Below are 15,869 nucleotides of genomic sequence, written 5' to 3' on the forward strand. Positions count from 1 at the left end.
AGACCAAGCCTGCCCCTCAGTAGCGGTGTGCAATGGAGTCTGTGCAATATTTTAAATTGCCTCTCTCTATCAGCGTTACCACAAACATTTCTGATAACTGCTAGGGTGTCATTGGATGGAAGTTCAGAGTTATAATGTTTTACAGCCTTCAGCATCAGCAGGGAGGGTTTTATTATCACATACCGTAACAGACATGTTTCTGTTTTTATCACCTGCTGTTTCTCTCTCTAGTTTTAAACGCCTTGATTCGTTGTATTCATCTGTCAGCCCTGAACAACCAACACACAACCAGTAAATGATCAACTCAAAACACCAGTAACTGCCACTTTCCAGTGTTTAATTACAGGGAGAGCTGATTCTTTCTTCTATTACATCTTCATAACGTCTGTATGCCTACGCACCTGCGTACGGTGCTGAAGCTAGGCTGTAACGCCTTAACACACAAGTTAGTAAGTTTAAAATACATGTCTGATTGTAGTGAGCATAAATCAATAAATGAAATGGTTTAAAAAAAACCTTGGACGATAACTGCAATGCTAGTAAGGACCACTAGGGGTCCACAGAAATGTATTTCCACTACACTGATCTCAGTAGCCTCAGACTCATTTTTTTACATGAACATATATATACCAGTGTATAATATCTTTAATCAGGTTACACTATATCAATTATTGACACGTTAAGTATTTACATAATGAATAAAAAGTTACATTTCTTTAAAATTCAAACCTTTAAACATGCGAGGCGAAGTTTCTGAATTAATTCCAGATTCCTAATTACTTGACTTTAAAAAAAAAATAAAAATCTTTGCATAAGGTGCGTTCAGATCTGCTTCCGGGTCACTGGTCCGCTGTTATGGACTGATAAGGCAGAGTGTTACAACCATAGATATAAATATGTTTTGTATCTATGGTTACAAGACTGCTGATAATGAATCATTAGATTTGATTGAGGGTGGTTCCCGCTATGTACTCGTCTTTCCCTTTGGCGCTCTTTCACAGATCAGCGGTCAACGCGTCGTCATCCTCTGAGTCCTCTGCTGGATCATCCATCTTCACCCCGAGTCCACTGTCCAGATCGGCTTCATTAAAGACGACCCTCGGGGTTTTTATCTGCCGGGTGTCGTCTCCGTTCTCGCTGGACGACTGCTCGTCGTCGTCGTCCTCGCTGTCGTCCTCTCTGCTGTCTGGGATAATGACCACTTCCTCCTTGGCGTCGGGTTCGATGTCCTCCTTAAACCAGACCGACTTGTACCCGTCGTCCATGCGTCTCTCCTTGGTCAGGATGGGTTTCACCTCCTTCTCGCTGTCGGCGTTGTCCGATCCATCGTGGCTGGTGTCGTCGTGCAGGAGGGCGTGCAGAGGCACCGAAGACTTCACGATGGCTTCATCGAGCGCAAGGTCCCCTGCCATTACGCTTTCCCCCGCTGGACTGCCGGAGCCAGTGCTGCCTCCATCTTCATCGTTCTGGAAGGCCTCATTGGTGTACTGGATGCCCTCCTTCTGACCGCCCGAACCTTGACCCAACTGTGGAGGGACAACACATTCAGTTAAAATCTAGATTACAACTTATCAAATAGTGATGCTTGGTCAATGGCCCTATATGCTTCAAACTGTAGCGCTCTATGTACCCCTCTAGCGTCAGTTGTCGACGTGTCTGAATAAACATAGGTTTATTTAGTTTTTGTTTGCTTGATTATGTTTAGAAAAAAAGAAGTTTAGAAAAAGATGAAACTAAAGGAAATTTAATGAAATGTAGGACCTATTAGCTGATTCTTTGTATAGACATTCACCGGAAACAAAAGCCAGAGCATTATGACTTGACATGATTTCTTGAGCACAAATGGAAATTTTGTCTTAAAGATGGTCCTAGAGGAAATGGGGGATGACCAATAGCAGGACTCATTCCCTGGGAGCCATTTATATCTGCAGAGATATTCGTGGAAATCTGACCGGTAGTTGTATGGATATCTGTCTCTGAACCAAATTGTTGGACAGACAGATACATAGCTAGATGGTTTAAGATAACAGCTTGTTTGTCACTTTATTTAAGTGGTAGTGTACAAGTCTGGATTTGTTAAAACACATTTCTTTTCTCGCTGTACTTGCCCTTACTCCGAGCACTTTGACAACCTTTTGAACTTACAGAGCTTTGGAACATGCTGGCTTCGTAGATCTTCTTCCAGTTGGCTTTCCCTTTACGAATGCGAACAGCGAGCACCACGATGACCACGAGACAGATAAACAGCAGGACACCCAGGGTTGCACCGAGCGCTGCCATGTCCACCAGTCCGTAGCCACCTGACGGTACGATCACTGCAGGAACAAAGCTCACTTAATACAGGTGTCACCAAAAAACAGCTCAGTCAGAAACCAACTTGGCGGTCAATCTTAAATGTGACTGCAGTCTAAATTGTTATAACCCTGGGTCATATTTGTTTTGATGTGTCAGATATCTTTCCTCAGAGTGTGTGTGTATGTGTGTGTGTGTGTGTGCGTGCGTGCGTGCGCGTGCATGTAAGGCTGATGAGAAACAGTTGGTGCCCTATAATTGGTCCATTCGAAGGGATTACTGCCTCTTGATTGGACCAATGGAAGACATCAGTCCAACAGTCAACCTTCCCTCTTTCACCTCTACCACTTCCAACAATAAACCAGCATCTAGATGTGTGCGTTGTCATGAAAGACTTTCTGTAAGTAGCATATTCATTGACAAACCACTTGGGAAGTTTTTTTTAAGACAAACACCTAATTGCAGCTTTGTAGGAGTGAGAAGTCAGGGGCTCAGATTATAGACTTGTCATTTATACATTTAGTTTTTGTTACAGAAGTTTAGGGTTTTTGCTAGTGAACTTCTGTTTGTTGTTTTGGGCATCTCTCAACTTAGAGCTTTAAATAAACTGCTGTCTTTAAATTGTATAAATACTGTGTAGCTGGCCTTGTTTTGGGAGTGGGGAGTCACACAGCATACAAAAACTAATTAATTTGAGGAAAGAGTAGCAAATTGGAGATTGGGACTGAACAATTAATGACAGAATTAATTCCAGTGACAATCAAGGTGCCACTAGTTGCAATGCAACCACTACCTGTCAACAAGTTGTCATTCCTAACCTGACAGGCTTTTATTTAATGACTTTTTAATGACAAATTTTCGACATACTATACTATAACTTTTTATCACATACTGTACAATGACTTTTTATGACTTTTTAATCATTTTGTTTGTGACTTTTTTATTACTTTTATTATGATATACTATCCTATGACTTTTTATGACTTTATTATTACTTTTAATTACTTTTTTCTTTTTTTTTTCTTTTTTACTTATTAAGGCTTTTTTTAATGACCTTTGTGACTTTTTATTAGTTTTTCTTTACTTTTAATGACTTTTGTAATGACTTTTTACGAATTCTAATGACTTTTATGACTTTTTTTATGACTATGTTATGACTTTTATGACTTTTTATTTCTATTTAATGACTTTTAAATTACTTTTTTGTCTTACTATGACTTTAATGATTTTTTTATGTCATACTATATTATGACTTTTTATGTCATTTTTATGGCATACTATACTATGAAAAAAGTTTCTAAGGAAAGCCAAAACTAATCAAGACAAACTCGATATCGGCTCAGGAGAAATGTAACCGATAATCATCACGTCTCTACTTCAGGGCGGGATATTGCTTTGGGTTATTGGGTTGCTTTTGCAACCAAATTACAAAGTTGTCCACATATGTTTTCCAAACTATCTCCCTGTAGAAAAGCACTAAATGAGATTTAGGCAACATAGGCTAAATGACCATCTACAGCAGGCTCACTACAAAGTCTCTTTACATGTTGGAGTTTTTGTTTTTTGAGGTGGTGTTCATTATTACTAGTTTAGGATTGAGCTGGAATACGAGTTTCAGGTCGGTCTGTTTGAATCAGGTAGCACTTTTTCAGACCTGATGCTGTCAGTAAACGACAAAGCAGAGCTCTGTGGTTGGTCGCTTTGAATGTCAACAACAAGACACCTTTTCTGGTTAAAGCCGGTAGCTCTTAAACACAGTGTGAACTCGACTTTTACAGGAACTTAGATGTGGACTCGTTCATCTTCTGGGTTGGTTACCATCTACATCGAATATTAACATTTGATATGACTGAAGGTATCGAGAGAAAAGAGTGACCACCTGGGTGAGCTGTGCTGGCTGTGGAGACGCTTCCTTCACTGGTCAAACTAGGATCAGTGGTGGAGGCGATGCTTTCACTGGTCAAACTAGGATCAGTGGTGGAGGCGATGCTTTCACTGGTCAAACTAGGATCAGTGGTGGAGGCGATGCTTTCACTGGTCGTACCGAGGTCGGTGGTGGATTCCCATGTGGACGTCGTTACCGTAATGTCTGTAGTGCTCTGAGGCAAACTGGTGGTGGTGAGACCTGGGAGGAGAGTACACTTTTTGAAGCTCATGGTTTCACGTCATGTATCTGTTTTCTTCTGAACTTAAAAGGTGCTTCAGACTGGACGCAAAGTGAATTTTCAGCGCTCAAGATGGCTGATGAATGAGGCCCCTGGCCTGATGTTAAATCTTACCAGGAACTTCAGATGTTTAGTTTTCCTGTTAATTTGTTTGTAAATGTTCATGAAGTGGAATCATAAAGCTTCAGGAAATGCACCAATCTTTCACACAAGTTGAAAAATGTTCAACTCATGCAGATGTGTCTCCACGTCTACTTACACCACCTGGAGCAAACCAGCTTTGGGTCACATACGCTCGCTACTTTAGACGGCCGGCCCGTCCCTGAAATTCACTTTTTGTTCAGCCTGAACGCACCCTGAGCATTCACACCTTAATGTTGCAATTTAAATTAACTTAACTAATTGGAGCGCTGCCAATCAAACACTGTGTTGTAAATGCACTAAGATGGCATGAAAAGGTCTTTGACTACATTCAAGTGAACTCTGTTGCTGCTTTTGTGTGGCATGAGGGCAGACCAACCACAGGACTGTGCTACATTGAATGCATGACACAAATTAAAAACACAACTAAACACAGTTGACAGGAAATAATCAGCCTCTGTTTCCCACACAATGGATAAGACACTCCCAACAAGGCTACCCAGTGTAATAAATGTACACCCTGGGACTTCTGGTTGAAATGCCTATACATTTCCTGAATTCATAAAAAGGTTCCTGGAAAAGTTCTGTGGCAGAAACTAGTTGCATGTTACAAGCTAAAAGCTCTTCATTCTGACTCTCATGTTGGCATGTATTTAAAGGTCATGCAGTACATTGGAGGAAAAAGCTGCATTGAGCCAAAGATGAAGCGGAGCCAGACTGGTTTTGTTGACTACTTTTCAATATTTAGCAATCTGTGAAGGTTGTTTTCCTACCTGATGTCACCTCCACTGAGAGCCGAGCTGTAGCCGATTCTTCGTTAGACGTGTCCATTGCCACCACCTGGAAGTAGGAAGTTAAAGTTGAGTGCTTAATAAGAAAATGACCATCAATTAGTCACTTTAAGTTTGACTATAGGTTTGTTAAACTCACTTGCAGAGATAATGTGGCCTCTGGGAGATCCTTTGTCATGAACAAATAGCCGCCAATGATGGAGAAATCACTGTTCCCATCAACGTAGTAAGTGATGTGGGGATTTAGACCCTGTTTGGGCAGAAATGAGAAGGTTTGTGATGCACATCAGGTAGGCAGAACACGAATTAAGAGGGTTTACCAAAAAAATGTGATGCAAAATAAGTCTGCTCCACACCTCTGAATTACATTTTAAAACCATAAAGGCTTAATATTTGCAAATGTATTCAGAGAAAATACGAAAGCACGTAATGTTACCCAATAAATCAGAGGTTTTCTTTTACAACAACTCGATGTCTGAAGTCAAGTTGCCATCAAAATGTACCAAAAATTGTATGAAAAAAACACAAAACACAATTGCAGAAGAAGAGGACACAACGAGATAGGGTCTTTAAAAGAACTCCAGCAAAGATACCCCATGGCTAAAGATTGCAGATTTCAAGCGGTGCCAATGGATTGAAAAAGTACACACTTCCTGTCTCCTGAATGGGCGTGGGCCGCAATTGAAAAGTGTAGTGAACGTTGTGTGGATGGCTGATAAGTTATGGAAGTGTGTAGCGTTTCATACTATTGGCGAGGCGTGTAATGCACTACTTTTAGTTATAGAGAGTCTTTGGTCAAATCTCAAACAAATATAATTGATGTGGAAAACATGATAGAGATTTCTGTTTGTTTCATGTATTTTTTGTGGGGAAGGTTTACATGGATCTAGTCTTGCATTGCCAGACCTTCCTCCACAGCGCTGCGGAGGAGGGTCTGGTTAGTCCACACAGCATTTTGGGATGGGAGAAAAACATGCGCTGGTTTATTGGCATTTCTTTAAACCAATCACAATCGTCTTGGGTGGCGCTAAGCGCCGGACGGAGCAACGGTGCCTCTGCAAGATAGCCTCGGGAAGGAACTTGTTTTGGTGGAACATGTGTACGTTCAAAAGTTGTTCAGATTGCACAGATAGTCTAGCTAGCTGTCTGAATTTACCCTGCAGAGATCTGAGGAGCAGTTAACCATAGTCCTCACAAATCCACCAGAGTTTAAAATTGCAACACAAAGAAAGCGGAAGGTGACGGACAGCCGTCTTAAAAGAGTGAAATCTGGAGGAATTTCCTGCGGCACCTGAACAATCCCGGAAGTTGAACGCCGGCGATATAGACTAACACAGATCATACTTTGCTGTATTTGACTTTTATCGATACTCCAACTTTTCCACCTTACCCATGTTTGTCTGTTTGGCAATTTTTTGAAACTTTTATGTGTTTTCACTCAAGTTTTTTTATGCACAAAATTGAAAATGCACGTAAAAATAGGTAAATGGAAACACAATTTGAGTCAGTAGAAGTGCACAGAGTCTGGAATCAGTGCTTTACCCCAGTGGCGTTGTAGTCATCATCCGTGGCGAGGATCCGCAGCGGCTGGTCCTTGTTCTTCGGGTCCATCGCCATGACGCCCACTGCGGTGATGATACCTTCGTACTGAGGACTCTGAAACTTTGGAGGGTGGAGACTCTTCACCTGCACACTGACTGTGACGCTGGTGGTGGCAAACTGATAACTGTTCGTCCTCTGAGCAGCCTGGGAGAGAAAAACAGCAGGACTGTAACCAGAGTTTTAGAAATACTTGAGTCAGAAGTCCAACTCCACCTAACTAATACATTTCTGAACTCTGTAAATCTTTCAATAAATGACTCATGTATGTATTGATTTAACTGTTTAATTCGATTTTCTGTTAATTTGTTACAGTAGGATCTTAACTTTGTTCCAAAACCTTCTCCAAACTGCCAAGTGTGCACTTCTGGTACTTCATTACGTAAGTACAAACCCAAACTAAATATGGCAGAAAATGAGGGGGGGGGACTGTTGATCAGTGTTTCCCAAAGCCCAAGATGACGTCCTCAAATGTCTTGTTTTGTTCACAATAGAGGAGCAAAGAAACTAGAAAATATTTACCTTAGAAATGCTGGAATCAGAGACTTTTTAAAAAAATTACTCAAACCGAATAATGGTTTAACAAGATAGTTGCTGATTAATTTAGTAGTTGACAACTAATTGAGGACATGACCTTAGACTCTTCAGTGGCTGCTATGGCTCTGGTGAAAAGACGGTCTCGGGCATCTATGAAATTTAGTTTCTTGTTTGTTTTATATGTTACAATGATGTGATTCTTTCATTTATAACAAACCCGAGACCTTTTGGAGCATTAGGACACAACACACATCAAACAGTTAAAACAGTGGAGACACAAAGACGCCATCATTTGAACGAATCGAATAAAAACAAGTCAATGTTTTGTCTTTACCAGCACTGTCAGACTGATCGTCTCCAAAACATCGGTCGGCTTCAGCATGGTGATGTTCCCCGTGTTTGGGTTGATCGCAAACAGACCGTCAGCATCTCCTAAAGCACAGACAGACTGAGCTGCTTCTACCTGCCAATCATCAACAACTTACAGTATGTCTGGGGACTATGGAGTGTTGTTTATTATAATACGATGCTCACCATTCAAGAATGAGTATGTCATTGCCTCATTTATCCCTGAGTCTCCGTCGATGGCGTACAGCGGTCCTGGTTCCAGAGGTAATACTCCGGTCTGCAGAGGAGAAAACACTTCATCATCATCTTGTGTCTGGCACAGCAGTGAAAGTCGTCCTTTAGCATGAGCACAGTGGTCTTCAGAGGCTGCATTAAGGCCTCAGCCTGCTTCAAACTAATTACTTGTCAGATTGTCTAACAGCGTCTGAATGAAACCTCCTTTCTGACGGCAGATTTAGCTGCATCCAACAATATCTGTCTGAAACTGACAATCCAACAATCGTGCATAGGCTACTTTACGTGATTTGTCAGGTGTGTGGAGGTGTGGAAGTAAGGGTTTGTCTCTCTCAAGCTCTCTTTTTTTCATTCTTCACACAACTACTTCTTTCGCTTTTCGTATGTTCAACCAAGTGCAACAGCATGAAAGGGTTTGAGGAGAGCCTAGACAGGTTTTCATACAAATGTAGTGCAAATTTTAACCGAATTTTGAGGCAAAAAAATCTGACTCCAAGTGCCCTTCTAGTTATTACTACTCTGGAGGCAGCTATATGTGTGCAGCATTTAAAGAGCCCCAATTATGCTTTTTTGGATAATATATATATATATATATATTTTTTTTTTTTAGTGTGTTAGTTGTTTGTGTATGTAATAGATATGAAAACTACAAAAAAACAACAAATTTCACTCCAAATCTGTCCCATAGACAGCACTTTTTCCTCAACTGCCTAAAAACGCCTCGCCCACATTCCTGTTTGAAATTCCTCAATTAGTGATGTCACTGATTGAGAAAGCCAGCCCTGTTTTTTTTATTTGTGCTGCCCTTTGGTGCTGCCTTAGCAAGCACAGCCCGCCCAGCAGCTTGTTTGAATTTGGTTGACCAATCACAACAGAGTGGGCTTTTCAGGAAGGCGGGCCAAGAGGTCACACAGTGTTTCAGGCAGAGGCGCTGCTGCAATGGGTAGTATGAAAAACATAATATGTTTTTTGAACATCAAAGCATGTAAACCTATTCTAGTAGACCCCCAATAGTATATCCGGACCTTTAGTCAGGGAGCTCGCTGATTGGCTCATGAATCAAATAATGCAGTTCAGCCAAAATCACATGGCTTCACTCCATCTACGTTTGTCACGGGGCAGTTCAGAATCAGCGCTGGACTTTCCAGGTAAAGTGTCGCACCTCTTGTTCGTTTAAGACGACCTTCGTCGTGTAGCCGGCACTCTGGCAGATCACAGCCCCCCCGACCTCGTGCTTGCTGCAGGGCTGGAACCACGGCGGCCTGTTGTCCACGTCTAAGATGGTGACCATGATGGTGGTGCTGGCAGTGAATGACACCCTGCTACTGGCCGGTGCCAATGGTGTGTCCTTAGAAAGAAAAAGAAAACACAACCTGATTATTTCAGTACAACATAGATTCAGTATAATAGACAGTCTGCCGATGTCTGAGAAACTGGAATAAAATAGTCTCACAAGGTTCAGCTGTTGAGGGACTCAAGATTCTGTGAGGTCTGAACATTTTTAAAGAGATTGAAGGCCCTGCCCATGAAAACATAGTGTTTTTAAATACCCTGGCTGAGTGTAAACTTTGGCTCTGGATTTTTATTTGGTTTATAGTCTTCTGTAGACAATGTAACTCATTTTTAGTTATGATTGAAAAAGGAAATCAGTGTTTAGAACCAGCAGTGAACAGCACTCACCTGAGCAGATAATATCAGTTGGACATTTTTGACTTTGTCGTAGTCGAGAGGTGTCTCAACGAGGAGCTCCGGATTGGTAGGCAAACTTAGTTTAAAACCAGTCTGCAGAAATCAAATAAAAGAAACATAAAAACTCTTTAGATCGGCCTCTTTAGCAGTCTTCCCCCTTCTTTCAGTCTTTGTGATAGGCAAGGATAAACGTGTCCTCATATTTCTGTACTTGAGATTAAACGAATATCTCATCTAATTCTGGAACTACTGAGGGGTGAAAGAAAAACAAACACGAGGTCTTACAGATTCAGGCGTCAGTTTGTAGTAGATTTGGTTGCCGTCTAAGTCTGTGGCAGGGAAGCGGCCCACGCTTGTGTCTACAGGAGACATCTGGGACAAAAACAGTCAGTGTGATGTAACATTAACATGAAACACAGTTTGGATTATTTTTTAATGAATTAATCACTGAAGCAACCCTCAATTAGCTGCCACAACATAGCTTTGTTCGGAAAAGTCTCTGATACTAGTATTATCAAAAGACTTAACTAAACATATTATGTTTTTATTCATACTCTACAGGGCCAAAAGTATGTTTTTACATTACATATATATATATATATCATAGGCATTAATAAGCTCAAATTGGATGAATTTTATGACAGGCCAGGCAGGCTCTTTCACACCAAACTGGACAACCAAAAAACTGGACAACCAAAAAACAAACAAATGGTTGGTACAAAAGAAAGATGGAAGCACACTAGAGTCTGAAATGTAAGAACATGGTGTTTGCATACTTCTGGCCATATACTGGTACTGTAATTCATGAGAAACTTGGATGGAGGAAAAGGAATCAATTAAAACAACATTTAGTCATTGTCAGGTCTTAACAATAATTCCTGTGTATTTAAAGGTATTTCTTACCTCATTGACATTCACACGGTAGGTGTTCTGATCAAAGACTGGAGGGTTATCATTCAGATTCTCCACAATTATAATCATAATGAGGTCCAGCTGGAAACAAGGAGACATAACTTTGAGCACTCTTTACTTTTGATCTTATACTATTATTGCTTGTGTACTACAACTTGAAAATGATATGTGACTAAAAATATTAAGAACATGAAATAAATCAAAAACACAAAATTCTGACATCTGTCTTTGAGTTGCATGTCAAGCCCCTTACGCACCTTTTATAACCTCTGCAAAAACCAATAATCTCTTCAAGAACCTAAAACCTCTTCAAGCACATGGAGAATCCCTTCAAGAGCCTGCACAACCTTCTTAAGAACATTTAGAACCTCTTTAAATACCCTTAACTAATAACTTCCTCAAGCACTTGGAGAATTTCTTCAAGAACCTGTGCAGGCTCCTCAAGCATCTGTGAAACTTTATCAAGAACCTTTAAAACGTTCTCAAGTTCCCAGAGAACCTCATCAAGAGTTTGTTCAACCATCTGAAGAATATGTACAAACTCTTCAGACACCCTTTACAATGTCATCAAGAACCTGAATACGCTCCTCAAGCACCTGTACAACCTTCTCACAAAGCTGTTAAAGGAGAAATCCGGCGCAAAATGAACCTAGGGGTTAATATCACATGTGTACCGAGTCGACCGTTCTCTGGGATATGTTTGAAGAAGAACTTCTTCAAGAGTCTGTATAGCCTTCACAAGACCATGTAGCCCCTTTTGAAACACCCTTTACAACTTACTCAAGAACCTGTACAATTTTGTCAAGAACCCAGACAGGCTCCTCAAGCATCTTCACTTCATCAAGAACCTTTACAACCTTCTCAAGCTTCCAGAGAACCATTTTAAGAACCTGTACTCCTTAAACACCCTTAACAACATCCTCAAGAACTTGGGTACGCTCCTCAGGCACCTGTATGACCTTCTCAGGAGTTTTACAACTTTGTCAAGTCCCTGGAGCACCTCCTTACGCAGCATTTATCACCTCTGCAAGAACCCAAAACATCTTCGAGAATCCCTTCATGAGCCTGTAGAACCTCTTAAAACACCCTTTACAAGGGGAACTTTTCCTCAAGCACCTGTACATTTTTTTCAAGAACCTGTACAAGCTCCTTAAACATCTGTTGAACTTGATCAGTAACCTTCACAACCTTCTCAAGCCCCCAGAGAACCTCTTCAATAGTGTGATCAACCTCATCAGGCACCTGGAGCAGCCTTTCAAAAGGTTTAAGAGAAAATAGGGCCTTTAGTGTTTTGCTGTTCTTTGCTTTCTTACTTTCTTTTCCCCTAATTTATGTTGAGTGTTGCATTGTGGGGCAACATCACACTCTGGACTGAATGTTAGAACATTGTGTCAAATTGGTCATTATTACTGTGACTTATAAAGTGTCAGGTTTAGTTCCATCATAGTGATAATAGTGTCAAAAAACGTTAGCTGACGTTGTTGTTCAGTAGCTAGCTCAGAGAATATCGGCTAATGAAATTATTGATTTAGCAGGGGGCACTTTTGCAAGGCACTGTATCCGTGTCACATCCCCTAAAGGTCTGATCCTAGAATCGCCCCTGGTTTAAATGCACCACAAAGTAAAAAATAGAAAGGGTAAAATTAGTGCAGTATAATGCATCATAGTTTAACATGTTTAGTGTATGAAAACCGTTTTACCATGGAATCTGTGGCTCTGCAGATGATACTGACTTCATGAGTTTTGGCAGTCTGTAAACAAAACAAACTTTATGATCAACGGTCAGGTATTTTTTTCAGACTACAGACTTCAGATCCTGAACTGAGACGTAGGTTTGGATCTGGTTGACACCATTAGTCCTACAGTACCTCATAATCCAACACGCTTGCAGCGATCAGATTGTTTCCTTCGAGACGGAAAGGGTTGTTGGGGTTTGCAGGAGGAGGTTTAAACTCCAGGGTCACCCCTGGTTGGATAGTGATCGTCTGCACGAGATCACCCACCGCGTTGTTTTCTGCAAAGTCCACCGTTAAATTAGCCTCACAGACTGGTGGGAGAGAAGAAGAAATGGATTAGAAAATGGATCATCAGTGTGAGCTCTGTGTGTCCAGTACAAAGAAAAAAAAATACTTGATACTTTGGTTGGTATTGTACGCGAGGCTCCGGTGTAGATGGCGTGCTTCCAAGACTTTTTAGATATGTTGTCACCCAATATAGTTGAATATGTCAATGCGTTTATTTTAAATTGAAACAAAACTAGGTACTCTTCTCAAAATAAAACAAACTAATCGAAACACTGACTCATGCGCAGAAATCTGTAGACCTTGCTGTGGCAATTAGTCCATACTTTAATACTATGGCTACACACAGCGTCACACAGCAATGGAATTGCCCCAACACCTTATTTGATAGGGGATTTGTTCTATGGAAATACATCAATAGGGTATCAAACTATGCTCCCCATATTCTTACCCCTGTGTGTATTTAAAAATGTAAATAAAGATGTCACAATACTGATGGGAAATACAAAAAACATAAGGTAGCATTTTTCAGCAAAGGCAGCATTATCGTCAGAACACTGGTTATAGTTCTGCAAAGTGTACAATACAAACAGTAATTATTGGTGAAATCATACATTGAAAATTGGCAGTAGTGCTTCTCCTATGTGTTTTAAAAGCTTTATTTAAGTCAGTTAAGTCCAAGAGACATAAACCAGTCGATATGCAAAATATCAGTCCTTATTTATCCAACTAAAAAAAACAAAAACAAAAATATATATATATATATATATATATATATATATATATATATAAAACCAGGTTTCTAGATCAGGTGTAAAGCCTTCCCAGAAGACTGGACTGGATATATATATATATATTTTAATTTGGACTCAAAGTTGAACTGTCTTTATTCTCTGTCTGTTGGTCCGCCATTGTGAGTTAGCAGTGATGAAATGTCTTTCCAATTTCCAGAGTACAATAAAATGAAGCATAACCGACACTGCCAAGCTCCACCTGGGCTGACGGGGAGAGACCAACCGCTGCTGATTGACATAAAAAGCATCACACTAACTGTCCGCTGAATTTGATTTTAGGGCTGGAAAGTCGCTACAGACACTCAGATTGTAGTACTTGACAAAGCAGCAAATACAAGCGCTTTCATCGGTGGGTCATGTGCTCAATCACCATCGTTTTAACTCACTTTTTGATAGATAGGTACTTTCTAGAAAGTTAACTCGATGAAAATCTTACGGACATTAAAGTGCTCATATTATGCTCATTTTCAGGTTCATAATTGTATTTAGAGGTTCTATCAGAATAGGTTTACATGGTTTAATTTTCAAAAAACACCATATATTTGTTGTACTGCACATTGCTGCAGCTCCTCTTTTCACCCTGTGTGTTGAGCTCTCTGTTTTAGCTACAGAGTGAGACCTCTCACTGCTGTTCCATCTTTGTTGGGAGTCGCACATGCACAGTAGCTAGGTAAGGACTACTAGCCAGTCAGAAGCAGAGTATGAGGGTGTGCCCTGACAGTACCTAGGTAAGGACTACTAGCCAGTCAGAAGCAGAGTATGAGGGCGTGCCCTGACAGTACCTAGGTAAGGATTACTAGCCAGTCAGAAGCAGAGTATGAGGGCGTGCCATGCTAGCAGCTAGGTGAGCATTATAACGTGTGTTCCAAAGTGACCACGTTTGTCTCTGAAGTAAAGGCTGGACTACAACAGAGCTGTTTGGAGCAGTTTGTGAACAGTGTTTTCTGTTGGAGATGGTAAGTCCTAGCCCGGGTAAACCCTGACGAACTTCCGGCAAATTTGAGATTTGCTCTGCAAGTCAGTCTGGCAAAGAGCCCATTCAAGCCCATTTCCAATGTCCCCAAAATCAAGGCACCAATCTGAGGCGGGCTTTACACCAATCACAACCGTTGAGGCGGGCTTTACACAACGATGATAGCGCAGCGATGGCGAGCGGCTTTTTGTTTACATTCAACATGACGGCTACCGAAGCGCAGCGTCACCTGTATGGTTGGTCTGATTGGTTGGACTATCCAATGCGCCCAGAGGCATTTGAGTGGCGTCCGTTGGTGACGCCCCTTTGGAAATGAACTGTCAATGAACCTTTCCCAGACCCACTCTCAGTTACAACTGAGAAGGGTCTGGTGTCAACCAGGCTAGGTAAGTCCCTTTGGGGTGGACTTTGTGCTTTTTCACTTTGTAAACCTATAACATGCACAAAAAAGATATATAGCACAATAAAGAAAAGGGAAAAAGCCAAAAAGCATAATATGAGCACTTTAACTCTAAATGTTTAAAAAAAAATAAAAAAAAGAAGATGTTTTCTAGTTGACGACTAGTATAAACACAGCATGAACTGTGAACCACTTGGAACAGTTCAACACACAACGGTTATCAATCTTAAAGAAGGTGTCCGTGCTGTGACAGCTGTGGTTAAATACAAATGATTTTGTAACCAATGTGTTGTCCTGAGCAGGAAGAAACACAAGTTACATAATCCCCCGAAACATGGAGGGAGCTTCTGCCTCCGCAATCTGAAGGTGTCTCTGCATTTTTATGGATTTATCTGTAGTGTTTCGTAGCTCAGGCTGACGTCCACTCCCAGCTTTCTGCTTGCACTGCCAGATCGGAGCATATTTTTTTTATCAGCCTGTAGGCCATGTCGCAAGTCTTTTATTAACAGGTCAGGTTGATCCAGAAACTATTTTAACAATTTTTTAAAACTTGTTTTAAAACATTTCCTTTTTTTCTTCATATACAATGAATGTGATGATGTTTTGCCTGACTGCTTAATAAACTGGCAAACGAAGAGCGACTACAGTAGCGAGTAGTATGAAAGGCCTAAATTCCACGTAGGGAGGTTGGTCAGGGGGGAGGATGGGTCAAACAACACAGGACTTTCACCCAGGAGACCGGGGTTCGTGTCACGTTTCCTAAAGTCGCTTTCTTCTTTTCCTAAACCCAACCACCCCGTTCTTCCCGCGTGTCATGGAAACATAAGCCCACCCACGACCTTTTCCTAAACATAACTGCGTCAATAGTCCCGACCCAGCGCGTTTAGATAAAGCGCGTTATATGACGCTAAAGGAGACTTTTAGCGTCAATAACAACGACAAAGGCACCTGACCAAGCGTCCGTATTTTACGA

General features: G+C 41.0%; 1 protein-coding gene across 2 annotated transcripts; it reads right to left on the reverse strand.

Annotated features, from left to right (window-relative positions):
• Positions 1-810: 810 nt before the first annotated feature.
• On the reverse strand, positions 811-10,822 carry cdhr5b (cadherin-related family member 5b). 2 transcript variants are annotated; one of them, XM_031279739.1, is made up of 12 exons: positions 10,700-10,822; positions 10,082-10,168; positions 9,788-9,889; positions 9,270-9,455; positions 8,060-8,150; positions 7,860-7,957; positions 6,932-7,135; positions 5,529-5,639; positions 5,372-5,438; positions 4,172-4,417; positions 2,146-2,300; positions 811-1,526 (listed from the first exon to the last, which is right to left on the reverse strand). In XM_031279739.1, exons 1-12 carry the CDS (start codon positions 10,805-10,807, stop codon positions 996-998), a joined length of 1,986 nt encoding a protein of 661 aa, XP_031135599.1. In that variant the 5' UTR covers positions 10,808-10,822; the 3' UTR covers positions 811-995. The 2 variants fall into 2 exon arrangements, with proteins under 2 accessions (XP_031135599.1, XP_031135600.1); XM_031279740.1 differs by lacking the exon at positions 4,172-4,417.
• Positions 10,823-15,869: the final 5,047 nt, after the last annotated feature.

This window comes from Sander lucioperca, chromosome 7 (assembly GCF_008315115.2).
Source record: "Sander lucioperca isolate FBNREF2018 chromosome 7, SLUC_FBN_1.2, whole genome shotgun sequence".
Lineage (NCBI taxonomy): Eukaryota > Metazoa > Chordata > Actinopteri > Perciformes > Percidae > Sander > Sander lucioperca.